Source organism: Parasteatoda tepidariorum, chromosome 3 (assembly GCF_982258835.1).
Source record: "Parasteatoda tepidariorum strain Cologne lab strain chromosome 3, Ptep-v5.0, whole genome shotgun sequence".
NCBI lineage: Eukaryota > Metazoa > Arthropoda > Arachnida > Araneae > Theridiidae > Parasteatoda > Parasteatoda tepidariorum.
In genome coordinates this window covers 34890875-34909987 of record NC_141757.1, presented here as the reverse complement: position 1 = coordinate 34909987, position 19113 = coordinate 34890875, and the positions used below count along the sequence as shown (strand labels likewise).

Below are 19113 nucleotides of genomic sequence, written 5' to 3'. Positions count from 1 at the left end.
AATACTTGAAGATTCAAATTAAAAGATGGAAATTTAAAGGTGAAATTCAAAACAGGAAAAACTACAATAGTCGAGAGTAACAGAGAACAAATTTAGCGAGTCTTGAGAATGGGAAACTATTTATCAGCGCTCGGAACAGATTTACTTTTAATATTCTCTTCGTTTCCTTTTTCTTTTTACTTTTTAAACAAATAACTTTATTTTCTGACAGATCTACTTTTAATACTCTCTTCATGCTTTTTTTATTCTTTTAAACAAATAATTTTATTTTCATCAGATCTAATTTGTGATCGTTAAAAGTATTGCATAAACAACCAAGTAGACATATTTTTCGAGAGAGATTGTTTCATTTCAGAAATAAAAACTAAGTTAATTTATGTGAATATCTTAGACCTCTGTATTAAAAAAATAACAATATGTTATAAGAATATTCTGTTCCCTTTGAAATATCTTAGCAATAAAATTACGGTATGAATCTAGGCAACAGAGAATTGCATTGTATCATCTTTGAATTCCAAAGCATAAGTGAGAAAAAAAATAATGTATAACCAACTCGAGAAAAAATAATAAATAAATAAACATCATCTATCTTAAAAGTAATAACCAACGAAAACCGAATAAATTATCTTGATTCGATATAAATGGAAACGACTCAGACTAACTTTCAGGATGAATAACAATATTAAAAACAAAATCAAGGTGCTTCATTACAATGGTGAAGAAGTTTCTGAGCTACGCCAACTAAGAAAATTGGCTAGAAACATTATTAAAAAAAAAAATAATAAAAGTTGGGGGGCGAAACACTCTTCTTTTCTGAAGAGATATGCATGTACACGCAAATGAGCTATAAGTCCTTCAAAAATAATCTTTTCTTTTTTACAAATCCAGGTGAGATTTGAGAAAGGAAACATATGTTTCTACTTTCATTTACACTCCAACAGAAAATAATGCTTCGTGTGAATCTTGCGAACGATAACGAGAAAACAATTTTCAACTCAACCCTATTTTTCTGAGTGAGAAACACACATACACAGAGTAGAGAGAGCAACTCGGAAATTAAAACTTTTTCATTTTTCTTCTTAGACAACTTTTAAGAAAAGTTAAATTTGCGCTTTGGAGGCATGTAAGATGATTTTGAAAAGAGGGCTAATTTGTTGAAGGTGCAAAATGCTTAAATTAGATTTAAGTTAATTTGTTGAACAATAATTGTACTTATGACTGACAGGAGCACTTTTTCTTTTATTTTGAAGGATAATTTGAAAAAAATGCTTCAGAAGTTAGAAATGAGCATATTTGACAGTTCATTTATAATTTGGTTACTCTTGTATTACGTAAGTTAACGAAAATAGTTTTTGTCAGTAGGAGAATAATTATTGTTCTACCTTCTGCATTTGATAACAAAATTAAAATTATATCAATTGTCAAAGATCCGTTGCAGTAGCTTATTACTTATGTTTATAAAAATATTATTCATCTAATTGCATGAGATTTGATGAATAGTGTAACAAAATTAAAATTTTGTTAGGCACCGAAGATTCGTAACATTGATATCTATAAAAATGAAGAGTTAGTGGATGTGTATCTCGTTCACCGTTACCGTTTTTTTCCCTCCCATCGTCTTGAAATCTAGGCAGCATATAAACAGAGAAATTATAAAATTTGAAAAATGAATTTTTATCAGTGGTTCAACATTGTTTTAAATTAAGATAGCTTCGATTCTGATTTTCAATATTTAAAAAGATAGTAAATCAGTAACGTTTGTTGACTAAGAGCTCGATGAAATAGAAAAAAAATATCGCAAATTTCATTAATATTTAATTATTTTTCATTTGCTTTGTCACATAGGCTGAATAATTCACGTTAAAGTGATGGGCAACGTTACCAAATTAACATTTCTTACACTATTTGAAACTCCGTATTTATTGTGCTAACACAGTTACGCTTTAGAAACCAGTTTCGATAAAGTTAAATAATTTAAAATCAACGGTAATTAAAATAAGAAACGATAAGTAATGTAATAAAAAGCAAAATTGTTGGAAAAGGGAACTTATTAGCTTGACGGAACCGCAAAAAAACCACCACTCTTTATTACTAATTTCAGTAATTAACTACTCCACTGGTTAAATTTCAATCGATATAAAGTTTATAAATTTTGGAAAATCATGTACTAGATATAAAATTTATTTGTAAATATTAACTGTTTATTGCATTGTATTAAGCGACTTTGTTGTCTTTATTTTAAAGAAATGAATTTCCAAATGATCGTTGAGCTAAATCTTTAGACGTAAATCCACCACGTTCAATAATAAAATAGTTAAATTAAAGTTTTAATTTTGTGCATGGCATCACAGTGTTGATTTATTCCGACCTAGGTGTATATCTCGTACGAAAAACTGATTTTTCACTTAGTTGTACGCAGTAAAATTCCGTCAAAAGCCAAAATTTGGCATTTTTAAGGTTAAAACAACTTAACAAAAGTAAAATCGTTCCATCATTTCCCACAGCTAATTTTTTGTTAGTTTTAAAAATTCGATACAGTTTGGATTCAACTAGACTATAATACGCACATAGTGTTGGTGATTATCTCTCTCAGTGTCTTTTTTTAGAATTACCTGCATATATATATATATATATATATATATATATATATATATATATATATATATATATATATATATATATATATATATATATATATATATGTCTAGAAATAAAAATTTATGTTTTACTGGAATTTTTGTTTTGTTCTTGTGTTTGCCTAAATTTAAGCTAATTTTCTGATCACTTGAATGAAAGGTCAGGATAAAAAAATTAACTTTCTCATCGTTTTGCTTATAATTTCGATTCTAAGACCACAATAGCTGCTTGTGACATTTGGACATTTGTGCTGTGTACAATATTTTTGCTTCACTCCAACTCACCCCTCGGGTGATATACATAGATTTAGTTTAAATGCATTAAAACCAAAAGATTACAGCGTTCGAAACATGTTGGAGGCGAACATGTTTTAAGCAGTATTTCATCTTCGTTAGTGCCAGAAAGAACTTGGAGTCCAAAAAGGGAATCAGAAGAGGTATTGACTGATTGTTTCATATTTTGTTCTCTTATCTAATCGATTGACTGGTGGATGAAACATAGTTCCACCTTGAACACCGATGCGTAACCTTTATCAATTCTGTGTCCATCTTAGAAGATAGCAAATGCAGAGCCTATTCTTTCTTAATTGTTGTATTTTAGTCCATCGATAAGGATTTCAACTCTTTTAGCATTTGGTTGGTTATATTAAAACTTTATAATGGCTTAGTGCAGCGGGGTGGAGAGTGTCTCATTTGGAGGACGGAATAAATTCATTGTCGTCATCTTCACGGAATAAGATGTTGGATAATTTTGCTTGTAAAAGTGTTTAAAAGTAAGTTCATTGATAGAGTACCTGCAAGAAAGATCTGTAGCGCTTCAATGGATGTCATTTTATAAGCTTTAGTAATAGCGAATAGTGGTCTTCTTTCAATTTTTTCCTTATCTGTTTTGTGTTCTTACTTGATTATTAAACCGAATTCTCCTAGATGATATGAGTGTTAAGGTACTGTTCTTATAAATATCGTGTCTTCACGTTGGGGATCCCCACAGTCTTTTATTTCTGTTTCTTAAAAGATTAGCAACCCACAATGCGACAACCATTATGCTAAATAATTTTATAGACACATAGTATATTATAAATAAAAGCAAAATAGTGGGAACATAATCAATCCTATAGATAAACTTAACAAATTTGTTATATTAAGCGAAATTATCTCATTTATTGCAACTCCAAGTTTTAAAAAATTAGGTAATAAAAAAACCACTCTATCATATATTTTTCGGAATAGGAACACAAATGCTCTTTTTTAATTCCATAGGTCAGATAAGTAATTAAAAATGTATTTATTAGAAAATAATTGGGTATAATGCAGATCAAATATGATTTCTTTAAAAAAAATCAAAACACTTTGTTTAAATTGTTTTTTTTTTTAATGATAATCTTTACCATGCTTGTAATACATATTACATATTGAAGAAAGTGAAGTGAATATTATTTCCAAAATGTTTCAAGATTGTTTTAATGAACAAGCAAATGTTTCTTTTTAGCTCTTCACTTCCAAAAACTTTAATATTTAAATTCTGCGCTTCGATCTATTGAGGCTTCGAGCATGCCTCAGGTTTGAAATAATTCGAAGTTATAGTTTTGGAAAGTCGTGATAAATGACGCCTTGACGCACTCTGAGGGCGGTATGGAGGAGATTAATGAACTGTGTTGTTGTAATTGCTTTTAGACATGCGTCCACTCTCTGTGATTTGGTTTGATGCAGAAACACCATTTGTCAAAAATTTCGAAATTAAAATAAACAAAGATTGTGAGTTGCGTTGAGATTTAATTTCTCAGCACAGATCATTCTAATTAGAAATTTAAAGGACGGCAAATAAAAGAGTTTAAAAAAATATTTTTCTCATGAATAAAAATTTTTATGAGCCGTCTCCGCTGTTTTCGGTGTTCAAGTTAACGTCACATGTTTTTCACTGCACAAGAATTATAAGGCTTAGAAATTAAAAAAATTGTGAAGGTGCGTAGAAAAATGTACAATGAATATATAATGAATATAACGATAGAATGGCTGAATCTAGAATTCGATAATTATATTGAGGATCGTGAACTGTTAAATGTGTTGTATGTGTATCGTGGAATACGCAAAAAGTAAAATTAACATTAAGAGGACCTCAAAATTTGGACCACTCTCCTGACCGAACTGTTGTGACCATAATTCCCAGATTGCGGCTACCCTCAATATTTTGGGGGTCAGTAATTCAAATCCGTCGATGAATAGGCATGTTTATTGTGCGAAAGTACGATAATTTATCTAACATAATTTATAGATCTAAATTTTGTAACTTAAAATATTGTCTACACTAATTAATTAGCATATTTGAAGTCACCTTGTCGAACCATTCGGATTGAGTCCTGGAACGTCAAGATCCGATCATTAGATCAAAAGTTTTTCAGGTGGGATTTTTTTTTGTTTTCCGCACTGTACATGTTGATATTCTTCTAAACTAGACAAACAGTTATTTTTTACAATGAAGCTTCATTTGTCGTTTAAGTTTTCTTAATCGGTGGCAATGGATTTATTTTTTGCTGATTTCAAGCGGGAGTCACGCATTTTTATTATAATTATTGTTGATTTATAAAACAGATTAAGAACAACATTACGCTCCGTATATATATATATATATATATATATATATATATATATATATATATATATATATATATATATATATATATATATATATATATATATATATATATATATATATATATATATATATATATATATGGGTGTTAACGCTTATCTAAGTATGTAGTATCTAAAATACTAGCTTAATAAAATTAAAAGGATCTTTTGAGACTAAACTCAAACAGAATTATATCTATCTGCAGATAAGCTTATCTGGTCTCTGAGAACATTAAATTTCTCTTTCACATACTTAACTTGGCTCTTCGCGTATATATTTAGTCCCGTTGAATAGCGATGAAATCTTTATTTATAAAATGAATCCACACACGCAATAAAATATCTCAAAAAAACCAAATTCCCATTAAAATCAAGACTATGTTGAGATATTAGTTCATCTCCATCTGGTCTTAAGATCTTCCAGACACCGGCTCTAACATCTGGATTTTATAGATCACATGACATGAAGGAAATTATATGTAACACGTAAAAAAGTGTACACTTATCTTTTAGAAATGAAACTGTAAGCATCTATCCAGGAGCTCTGCTCCGTGTATATATAATTTGTAAATAGATTCCTTATTCTTAATGTCAATAAAAGCATAGAAAATGCATTATGTTGTCATCCTTATATAAAGGATATTAAAAATAATTAAAACATGACTGCGAAAATTGGAATCAACAAAATAATCATTCATGAATGAAAAGTCACGGCTAAAGTGTTTACGAGGAAAATAGAGGAGGAGCACTACATCAAAGCCGGCAGGATATCTCTCTGCCCGGAACCCAATGGAATGGCAAGCGAATTTAAAGATTATTGCAAAGAATTTTTGCTTTGAATGAATGAACTGGAATTAAGAGATGCAACATAGATAGGTTTGATGAACTCCCGTTATCGGCCCCTTCTCTGCTTGGGACGGAAAGTCGGAGGTTCCTTTTGCCCCCCTGAAGCCCGATGGAGATCCGAGGGTGAACTTCGTCGAAGGAGGGATGACCTTATTACCGCCCTATATGTTCGCCGAAGAGATGACCTTATTTCCGCCCTGTGTCTTCGCGGAGATGATGATTTTTGTCGCCCCTGTTCTAAATGCGCCCTAGGAAAAAGACTGACTCTCGCAGGAGAAAAATGTTGAAGAGTGAAGGAGGAGGAGAAATGGATTGTTTATTGTGTTTTTATACTGTGCGCTCGCGTTGTTGAACAGATGAAGATCGGTAAGTTTTGAAAATAGTTTTGTTGAACTAAAAATGATAATTTTATTACAATACTGAAGATAGTTATGAATAGAAATTATATTTTATTATGGAGTGTGTTGCAATTTTAAAAAGTATATAGAGCGTGTTGGTATTTTAAAAATGTAATACTTTGATTTTTATTTTCAATTGATTTTGATTTATTGCAAAAATAAGTATCTTATTTTTAAGTTATTGATAATTATTGTTGTGAAAAATGGCATATTTATGGAAATTAGTTAAATCGGAACTGGTAATTTTAGCGAATGAATTAGAATTAGATGTAAATGAAAATAACACAGTTCCAGAGATAAGAAATAAAATTGTAACGCAAGATAATTATGACGAATCTATAACTAAAGAAATAGTTAATAGAATTTTAGAAGAAAAACGGGAGAAATCAGAATTACAACTTTTAAGAGAAAAGATTTTAAGTCTAGAAAATAATGACAAAGATATATCCTATTTAGGTAAACTAGTAAAAGCTGATTTAATTGTTTTGGCAGATGAGTTAGGAATATTAGTAAGTGATACCGAACCAGTTTCCGAAATCAGAAAAAAAATAATATCAGATGAGAATTACAATGAGGGGTTAACCAAAGAAATTGTAAGTCGTATGCTAGAAGAAAAGAAAGAAATGCAAGAATTACAAATTTTAAAGGCTAAAAATCAAGAACTTGAACTTTATAAATTAACTTTTCAAAGTAATGATAAGGAAACACGTTCAAGTGTAAATTCATCTAATGTAAACATTTCCTTAATGAGATTGTCACAACCGTTTGACCCCCATAACGATGAGATATTTTTGTATTTAAAAAATTTCGAAACTAAGGCCAAATTGGCTAATATTCCCGAAACCGAATATGTTGTTTATTTATTGAATATGTTACCCCATGATATTGTTAACCAACTAACATGGGAACCGGGTGAATTGGCTCATGATTATTCACATATAAAAACCTTATTATTAAAAAGGTATAAACTTAATCCAGAGCAATTAAAATTTAAATTCTTTTCAACTCATAAAAAATCTCAAGACTCATGGCGCGATTTTTGCAACGAAATATCTGCTTACTTTAATGATTGGTTAGCTGAGCTTAAGATAGAATCATTTGAAGAATTGAAGGAATTAATTATTGCTAACCAAATCAAAACTAGAGTACCAAATGAAGTAAAACAACATTTTCTTGATACATGGAATTCTATGAATAGTTCTTTAAATTTGGCAGAAAAACTAGATGAATTTGAATCTTTAAGAATCGGTATGAATAAACAGACAGGTACTAAACCAAAACAATTTTCTCCTACTTTGCAGAGACGCGCTACAAATAATGCACCACAAGTAAAAAGAAATTTTACAAATAATTATCAGAGTGGTCCCGGACAGTTCAGATACCAAACTGATCAACAGCATTATATGGGACGAAATTATAATTACCCATATAGAGCTGGTTTCAATCAGTATAGTAATCAGTCTAAATATAATAGTAATGAAATGAAACCATCAACTGAAAAAACTCACCATGGAACTGTTTCTGATAAATCTTTCCGAAACAAATATGACAAAAAGAGTGAAAATTATAATGATAAGTCTTCTCAAAACAAATGTAACAAAAATGTTGGAAATGGTGTTGAAAATGGTATTAATGATCAATGACAATTAAATTCTTTATGTTTTTGTGATATGATTATGTCGAGAAGTGATGGCACAAAAATTGAAATTCCGGCCCTCTGGAGGAACAATATCAATTATTCCATCAAAATTATTAAAAAATATTAAATATAGAAAAATTAAAGAAAAATATAAAGTGCCATTGCAACAAACACAAGGCACAATTCATGATTTTGATTTAATTGAAATAGATGTTTGTATCGGTAAATTGACAAATAAAATTAAAATGTATAGTATTAATACGAATTTGAATTATTGTTTGCTATCACTACCTGACATGTACGTATTTAATATTAAAATAGATTTTGATAAAAGAATTGCTATTCAAGGTGAAAATGAACTAAAATGCTCTAAAAATATTGTAACTCAAAGTGTTGTCTCAGTGTAGTTAAGGATAGTCTTTGCTCATCACCAACGAGTAAATATTCTAAATCTAAATCACTTGAATCTGTGGATTGTAATTCACCACAGGAAATAGTAGATAAGAGACTATCCTTATTAAGAGAAAAATATAATGATATTTTTAGTGAGGATAGATATGATGTTGGACTCATAAGGTTAGAGCCTCAGAAGGTTATTCTTACTTCTGAATTGCCAATATCTCTACGTCCATATCGTTGCTCTCCTCAAGATAATATAGAGATTGAGACACAAATTAAAAAGTTGTTAGAAAATGATATTATTAAACCTTCACATAGTCCCTATTCAGCCCCTGTAACGATGGTTACCAGAAAAGATGAGGGAAAAAGAAATAGACTTTGTATAGATTTTAGACGATTAAATTTAGTAACAAAATCAGATGCTGAACCGATTCCTCGAAATGATGATGTTCTTGATGACTTAACAAATGCAAAATATTATTCTAAAGTGGATTTATGTTCAGGTTTTTGGCATTTAAAAATTAGAGATTGTGACACTGAAAAATTTGCGATGGCCACTAATTTTGGCTTATATGAATGGTTAAGACTCCCTTTTGGATGGAAGAACAGCCCAAGTATATTTCAGCGAGCTATCCGCCAAATACTACAAAAACATAATATTAAATTTGCTAAAAATTTCTTTGATGATATTATAATTTATAGTAATTCTCTTGAAGAGCATTTAGCTCATTTAGGAAAAATTTTCGAAATTTGTAGGTTAGAAAATATCAAATTAAACGGTTCTAAGTGAGATTTTTGTAAAACAAGTATTAAGGTTTTGGGTTATGAAATTTCCGAAGGTAAATGTTCTCCTAATGATGCAAATATAGAGACAATTAAAAAACTTCTTCCCCCTCATAACGTCAAGTCATTACAGAGGTTTTTAGGTTCGATCAATGTTTATCATCGTTTTATTCAAAATCACGCAAAGTTAAGATTACCGTTAAATAAATTACTTAAAAAAGATGCTAAGTTTGTTTGGTCTGAAGACTGTCAAAAATCATTCGAAGAGTTAAAAAATGCGTTAATTTCCAAACCAGTTTTATGTCTTTTTAACCCACAAAGAAAATGTCATTTGTATGTAGATGCTTCTGGTGAGGCTATAGGTGCAGTCCTTAAACAAGAGCACCCGGATGGAACACAACATCCAATATCTTTCCATTCGAGGCAATTAAGAACTTATGAGAAAAATTATTCAATTACTGAATTAGAATGTTTAGCAATAGTAGATGCTCTTGATAAATATCAACATTATCTTCATGGAACACCTTTCACCATACATACAGACCACGCAGCTCTAGTTTGGTTGAGAAATGTGACACATCTGACAGGTAGATTATTTAGATGGTCTTTAAAGTTATCAATGTATGAATATGAGATAAAATATAAAAAAGGAAGTACTAATTATGAGGCAGATATGCTCTCTAGAAATAAAATTTCTCACCATAATTGCTATCCAACTCATTTAATTCAAAGAGAAAAATTAATTGAACATCAAAGACTTGATAATGTAAATAATCCTAATTTTAAGAAAATTAATGATGTTTTAACTGTTAGTAAAAAGGGTTTAATTAAAATTGTAGTCCCCTTTTCCTTAAGAGAAGAATTAATTTCAAAAGTACATGAAGAATATGGTCACCCAAGGTGTAAAGAAAATGTTAAGCATTATTTCCCCATACTATTATTGGTCAGATATTATTAAGGACATTAGTAATTATGTTAAGCACTGTGAAACTTGTCAGTTTAATAAGATCTCACACTTGAAAAAATACGGTTTGTTACAGTCAATGCCACCCTGCAAAGAACCTTTTGAGTTAATATCACTGGATTCTGTAGGTGGTTTTAACTATTATAACTCTTCTAAAAAATATTTGAACATTGTAATTGAACATTGTACCAGATATATCTGGGCTTTTTGTAGCAAAAATATTACATCAGAAGTGTACTCGAATTTGTTGAAGCCTTTATTTACATCCTATGCCCCAAAGGCTTTATTAACTGATAGGAACCCAGCCTTTACTTCTAGTCGATTTAAGAAATTTTTGAGAAATCATAATGTAAAACAGTTGCTGACAACTAGTCACCATCCACAATGTAATGGAGAATCAGAAAGGGTAGGACAATCAATAGTTACTAGATTAAAATGTAAAGTAAATAACTTTTCTAAAAAGATTCCTTGGACTAAATTTCTTGAACAAGTTGTGTCTGAATATAATAATACTCCTCATGCTGTTACAACTTTTCCACCTGCTTATTTATTGTTTGGCTCCTTGCCTTTTGATTCCCCTATTGATCAACCTTTATACCCCCAGTCGAAAAAGCCATATATACAGGTGGATACATATAGATACATATATACATACAGATACATACAGATACATATATACATATATATATATATATATATATATATATATATATATATATATATATATATATATATATATATATATATATATATATATATATATATATATATATATATATATATATATATATATATATATATATATATATATATATATATATATATATATATAATATTGCATAATAAATAAAAACAAAAAAACACGAGGAAAATTAAGGAAAACAATAAGTTTTAATATTATGGTTAAAATTATATGGATAAAAAGACAATTCATGTTTCTTTCTCTTTTCTATTATATATTTTTTTTCTTAGGTATATATTTATCTTCTAAAATTATTTAATGTCAATTTCTTTAAATTATCCTGTATAATATTACCTTACGCACATCCATTTTCGAGTCCATCCTTTGTAACTAAAAAATCAAACGCTCTTCAGTAATGCAGTAAGAACGCACTTTAATACAAAACTCCCTTAGATAAGCTTTTAGCTCAATGTACGCTTTTGTTTTCATAATTTGCAGTCTGGCAATCTTGTTACGAAAATATTTTAAATCATCCTTGAAGGATTCCGGTACGCGTAAGTTAATTTGAATTGTAAGTTAATAGAAATATATATATATATATATATATATATATATATATATATATATATATTTCGTTTTTTAGAAATTCGTTCCACGAGTACAATCTAGAATCCATTCGAAGTCACTGCCTTCCCTGAGTTATTCTTCCTCCCTTTGTGTCGTATGTTTTGTTTCTTTTGTCAGGTAATAGCGATTTTGCTGGCTGCTACGTGATCAAAATATCCTCGGGGACAAAAGAGAGGACATTGCTTAACGTCCCATAGGTAAATTTGAAAGATGTTTCCCTCTCCCTTACTGCTTACGTAATCCAGACCTTAAGCGTGTCTTGATCAAGACTTACGGTGGTTAATTCGAAAGAAAGACGGGAGTTTACATTTTACGATCAGTGAGACGCGGACAGAAAGTTTAAGTTGGATCTTAAAAGCAGGGGCTTTGACTTAAGACTTTTCCATTTATCCTTAAAATTTATTTTAAAGATTAGCACTTTTATTCATGGCAGATTGAACCATAGTATAAAAAATCAATGTTTATATTTCCAATGCATATTTATCAATAAAATTTAGAAATATAGTTTGGTTTTGCGTGAAAAAATATCAGTCATAAATCCAACTGTTTACTTAATTGAAAATAGGCCGGATAGCCCTGTCGGTAGGGCACTGGGCTCATGTCAGAGAGTTCGTGGGTTCGAACACCGCCGTCCGAAGACTCCCAGTGTAGTAAATGGTGACTGATGCGCTTTAAATCTGTCGGGTAGCAAAGTCCTCCCTATTCCCATAACAGATCAATACTTCTGCATGGGGTACTGGATTGGAGATCGATCGTTCTCTGAACCAGATCAAAAATTACCATCTGTGGATGAATGAGTGAATGTATGAATGGGTCCTCCCTATAAACGGGTGTGACGCGTGTGTGGCTGAAGACGAATTCTTGGCCATAGATGGTGCCACTGAAGAACAAGAAACGCACGCTCTGCCTTAAATTTGTTTGGTTTCATCAAGCAGGCCTGCTTGTGTGGCAAATGGGAATTGGAAACAACAACAGCAACTTAATTAAAATAACTGATCATAATATTAATCTTTTGTGTAGCTCCTGAGATTAATAATTACGAAAATTTGGGAAAAAATATAAATAAAATATGTACAATTTCGCCTTATATAAGTAACATTTTGGTTTTAATTCGCTTCTGGAAGGAGCATTGCAAAATCATGAAACTATTTTTGACGTTATTGAAGCCTGATTAAATCATTGCCGTAGTTTAATTTCAGGTGACCGAAGCTTTTTACCATACAAGTCTCATGTCTGTCACTGCATCAAAGAAGTATACTTTTCTTACAGTATTGAACAGTACTTTTCACTTAAGTAGATGGGCTTTGAAAATATAGGAATTTTAAACTACAAATTTGTGTAGCGTTCTTTGTTATATTTATTTCTCCAACAGAAAGAAATTCGAACTAACTTGAAAAATATGTATAAGCATAATAGAATCACAAAAGTAACTGGTATTGTAGTACAGGTACTTTTTACAGAGGAAAAGATAAGAAAAAATTTAAGGGTCTATAACAAATGTAGTTTATTTTCCCACTCAAACTACTAATATGGATTCTTTTTAATGCAACTGACACAAAGTGCAATTAGAAAAATACAGCCTTTTTGCACCTTTTCTCTTCTTCTATCAATTACTGAATCTCTAAGGAGAGAAGATCTCTATATGTATTCGATTGGAGGAGAGAATTCTTTCCTAGACTAGCTTATTTAGCCAATTGCTTTGATCCTTTCTCATTTAGACAATCTTATTAGTCTACGGGTGTCTGATCACGCTTTATTTTCTTAACTCAGCAACTTTAGCTTTTACCATCAAATAACATCATAACAATCAATAAATGCATTATTGAAGAATTCAGCCATACATACAATTCTAAGTATCCTTTAATTTAGCGATTCCCTTTGATACGAAACATTAAGAGATAATTTGGCTTAGTCAGAGATAACATATAAATTATTTATTGAATAAAATATTTTCTAAAAATATAGAAATTGTTCTATTATTATTAATATAGAAATACGAGGGAAGCTATTTTATGGAATAATTACTTAATTACAATACGTAATTGTTTTGGATTACTTAATCTACTTTTCAATTGAAAAGCACTTATTTTAATGAGTGATGTATTGCTGAAAGATATGGTTTTATTGTATATGGATAGTGCATGATATACTAGAAAGTAAACGTGAAAGTAGAAATTACTCTTTAATGCGAAGTGTAACTTAAGCCAGAAGAAAAAAAATTCAATAGTTAGCAGCTTATGATAGTTGGAGATAGGATAGAGAAATAATAGTGAAAAATAAAAAAGCAAAATAAAAGGTTAAAATAAATGTGCATGTTCTGCTCAAAAACTTTATAAGATTAAAAAACAGTATTATTTTTTTACATTTTTAGTGTTTCAATATTTAATTAAAGATGAATTCAAGCTATTGTATTATTCAATAAAGATTAATTCATGCTATTATAATTTATTGCTGATAGAATAATGACAACGCTCGCAAGATTCTCATGCATAAGATTGTAAATGATTAATGAAGTAAAACGACCTTAAATTTTTCTTTTGAGATCATGTTTAAAAATTTTTATAATTTGTTCAACTTGAAGATAGAATTTTATTGATTAAATTTAAGACCCGTTTAAAATTATGACAAAATTATATTAATAAGGAAAGGATTTTAAACTTACATTCAAAATACACACAATATTAAAATATGTGATCTATTAACTAAAGTAACTGATAGCCATGAAACTGCAAAGTAAATCTCAAAAGAGTGTTGCTAAAATTAGCCTTAGGAATTTAAACTGAAATATGACTTAAGCAACGCCCGATGCCAGATAAGTATGTGAAAGTTAATTTTGATTTGTTAAATATATTCAACAAATTACCTTTTTTCTCAATATATTGCACACATGTAATCGTGGCTACTATTTAGCTATGCATATAGCACTGATTAAAACTTATTCATTTAGACATATTGTAGTGTATCTACCACTACAAAAATGTAATTCCAATTCATTAGTAACTCGTAACTCGATTCTATGATGAGGTACCTTTTCATAGCTGAAGGTTGACATTGTCGATAACAACTCTTCCCACATTGGTGACCCGGACGTGATATGAACTCTCTTACCTAAACAGAAACTCCCACTTCGAATTGAATACGCCTAACTTGACAGTATCACCCACTTCGATGGATGATCCACATTGAACAGTTGGCTTACTACTTGTGACTGCAACATTGTCCACCTCCTCACGCTTTTGCTACTCTGTTTCGATCACACACAACGTAAAACATATTCACTCGACAGTGAATGGTAACACAGGAGTGACCACTACCGTTAACTTAATACAGCTCTCACTATCAGCACTCAAAAGTACGGTGATCTTAATACATCTCTCCCGGCTTCTCACAAAACCGAAATGAATCAACTAGTGGTGTCCGTTCATCGAATTCCATCACAACTGTAATTCTGGTGGGGGAGTACTGCAGTGTATCTAACACTACAAAAATGTAATTCCAATAATTAGTAACTCGTAATTCGATTCTATGATGGGGTAAATTTTCATAGATGAAGGTTGAAATTGTCGATATCAACTCACCACAATATGTTATTTCATATGATGTAATTCCCCTTTTTTTGGCATACTTATCATGATTAGTTTAAGTAAGTTGATGAAATACATTTAGAAAACCAAAAATGTGAAATTATTTTATGGGAAGAGTTTAAAGCATAGAAATGAAATGCTTAAATCTATAACTGTTTAAAATTGTGACGAATGACACGTTATGTTAATAAGCAATCTATCAATTATTTATCTGATTATCGAGATTGTTTTGTCTCATGAACTTGTCAAATTTGTTACCAGCAGCAATAAAATGATTTAAAGCACATCAAATGCTAAGTAAATTAAAGTGATATCCATTTAAAAGCTTTTAAGGGGAATTAATGAAATTAAAGAGAGTTTTATGGGTGAAACAAAAGAAGTCATACCAAAAACACTTTTGAGAAAATGAACACCATAATCATTTACCAGCTTAATCTAAATGGATAAAAAATTACCTAATAGTGCATTAGAAGGACCTCGTTAGAAACAATTCAGAAGACAATGGAATTCTTGGATCATATATTGAGAGAAATGTACCTTTGTTGAGGACTTTATACAGGAACTAGCCCACATTTGAGTTACATGGAAAGGAAAACTACGAAAACCTCCCAAATTTAGCCTGATAACAAGGGGACTCCGACCCATGCTCCGTCTACCACTGGGAAAATTTTGCGTCAGCAATGTGGTCGGTGCGGGCCAGGAGCGGAATTCGTATCGAAATGTCTTTCCTAGGTTTCGAGCCCTGGTCACTTTGTTGGGGGGCGAACGCTCTATCCCCTGAGCTCCTACGGAGTACATTAAAAATAATAATAAATAAATAAACAGTTTATCATTTTTTTCTCATTTTGCTCGTATTTTCGTAATATTTAACGTAGATCCTGCGCATGCGCTGCGTAGAAGGTCCTTGTATATGAAAATGAACAGCACCATATAATATTTCAATAAGGAATAATTTTTTGTTTTATTTATGGGGTGTGTACCTGAGGCTTACTTATGTAAACCAATAAACAGAAAATTTTATAAGTCTTTCGTAATACTTAGGTATCATGGTCATTTTAACACCGCCCAATGAAAATGTTTTTTTTTTCATTGAATATCCATTGAGCTAAGTTACATGTTTTCTGTTGGATTATTCATAGACGAGTATTTAAGTAGTACTGATTAAATATTATTACTTACTTCTGGTATCGGCCATTTTGAGAACGTAATCGTCATTCCTTATCCATGAATCCACCGTGACATACTCTTTGACAAAAGTGGGCAAATGACATTTCAGAACTGCTGTGTTTCCTCTCACCACAAAATCATCATACACTTGAGGATTGAATCGCTGTTTAATCACTGAAACAAAATATTTATAAAAAAGTCAGTCAAAATAAATGAGGTCACTCAATTTATATTTGCTCAAAAAAAGATACAAAGTACCCTCAGAATTATATGAATGATCTGAGGAAAGATATACTTGATGATGCATATTAGGAATGGCATATATACAAAACCTGAAGAACAGCAGTAGCTGAGAAAGGGAAATCAAGAAATTTGCCTCTCTCGGATACCGTGGTTCTCTTTTTTCTTTTTCCTCCTCTCGGCAACCACTCTCTTCCTTTCTAGTTTTATTTTTCATTTTTCTGGGACAACTTTCCGTTTTCTGCTTCAAATAACTTTTTTTCCCATTATTTACATCTAGCGAGTCTTGATATTGGGCACCTGTTTTTGAGCACTCGAAAAGTGTCGACTTTTGTAACCATCTTTACATTTTTTAAAGCAAATGAAGTTTCTTTTCACATATTCTAAAAAATGCTTTTTTAACCTTAAACTATTTTTTTATAATAACAAATTTAATTTTAGAAAGGAAAGCAGAATTTCAGTTTCCTTAATTTATTTTTAAATATAGGTATGTTTCTTGAAGGAAATTTTTTAAATATAGATATGTTTCTTGTAGGAAATTTTTTAAATATAGGTATGTTTCTTGAAGGAAATTTTTTAAATATAGGCATGCTTCTTGTAGGAAATTTTTTAAATCTAGGTATGTTTCTTGAAGGAAATTTTTTAAATATAGGTGTGTTTCTTGAAGGAAATTTTTTAAATATAGGTATGTTTCTTGAAGGAAATTTTTTAAATGTAGGTAAGTGTTTTTTTTAATATCTCACTCACAATATGCAGAGCTTAGTTCAAAATAAACTTTTACGAAATAATAGGAGAGTGGGAAATGCATATAACACTTTTCTTTTTATAGAGATTCATTTAAAATTAAACTTATTTAAAGAATTATGTTAAAGATGGCATTATTTTCACAAGATAAATTAAAGCGTAAAATAATTTTTAAAAAAAATGTGTTCAATGTGAAAATAATTGTTAAAAATATTATATATATAAATTATAAAAATATAAATATTCCACGTTTAATGAGAATTGAAAATTTACTAAAAATTATATCTTTTATTTTTAAAAAAACTACATATTAAGACATTTAAAACATTCCAGATTTTTGAAAATTAACTATTAGGGAGTAAACAAAAATCGTATGAAGAGAGAAGATTTGAGACTCACACATCAAACTGGACAGCTCATTTATTTTTTTTCCAGTTTAAAATTTTTTTTTTCAAAATCATTTTATTTATATTTTTAATGCAGCCATTGCTCCTGAAAAAAAAATAGAGGCATTAAAAAAAGAGGCAAATTCCCAAAAATAAAACGATTTTTTAAATAACTACCATTGCGTTCGAAATTTTTAAATCTGCGTTTTAATGTAGTGTTTGTTTGATGAACACATTATGCTTCATTTATGAAATTATAATTGAAAGTCAAAAAATGATAATTGATCTAATTAAATAAAATAGTTTGGTATAATAGCAATACTTTTTTTAACAAGAGTAAAGAAGAATCGAAAAAAAACAATAAATGTATGAAAAAAATTTAAAAAAATAAATTAAAAATTTATAAATGGCGAAAAACAATGATTAATGATACATATCAAAGTAACTAATAAGAAAAATGAAACTTGATAAAGCCGAGAAGCAATTTTAGACCCAGAAATGTAATCAGGAAGCATTACAATGAGATAATGTAAAATAGCGTTAATAACAAAGTGAATAATAAGGATGCTTGAATAATAAGGTGCCATATAATGAGATATTTGAATGATATTATATTTCTACGATATTCTTCTATTCTTTATAATATTTACAACTGTGCAATTTTTGTTTGAGAGAAAAAATATTCATGTTATTTCAACAATTTTGTAATAGAAGTATTTTATTTTAATAAGTTGGAATTGAAAAGTTTGATTAACTTGAACCATATAAAAAAGAAAACAATGGCATCTATATTAGTTTATTGTCCAAATGTGTTTTGTGTTTCGCCCAGAAAATTACGAAAATAAATAATTATGCTAATAATAACAATTGCACTTAATTTTTTTTTAACATTCTTATTTTTTTCTTTTGACTTATTCTCTTATTTTTTTTCATTTTTTTTTCTTTCTAACTTTTTGCTTTCATGACCTGTATATACATCGGATCAAGCTAGGAAATTTAAGAAAGCTATGCAGGTCAAAAGCAAATTACTCTTTATTTAGACATTATGGGGAAGATAACGAACATCAAAATCACACTGAACACGCTGTGCATTATCTTTCACTTAAAGATTTTTAAAAGGGAAAAATCACAATTAATCCCGACCAAGTGTCTATCAAGGGATTATATAACAATTATAATAGGTTAGAATACTTTAAGAGACGTTTCTCACGGGATTTCATTTTTCCCTACGGGGAAAAGTTATAACGATAATTATTGCATTCTTTAAATTAAAATTTTAGTTGAAATGCCGGATATGAATTACCAACATTATGAGCTGGTTTCGTTTTGAATAATGAATTAAAAAATAAGAAAATTTAGGCAAAGAAATAACATGAAAAGATTTGTT

General features: G+C 29.8%; 1 protein-coding gene across 2 annotated transcripts in view; it reads right to left on the bottom strand.

The window, feature by feature from the left end:
- Nucleotides 1–19113, bottom strand: part of LOC107449821 (cell adhesion molecule Dscam1) — a 383590-nt gene that overhangs the window by 166839 nt on the left and 197638 nt on the right. For both annotated transcript variants that reach the window (XM_071177996.2, XM_071177997.2), the window contains exon 3: nt 16369–16530. In XM_071177996.2, coding sequence (XP_071034097.2) covers nt 16369–16530 — 162 coding nt within the window. The remainder of the gene's footprint in view (nt 1–16368; nt 16531–19113) is intronic.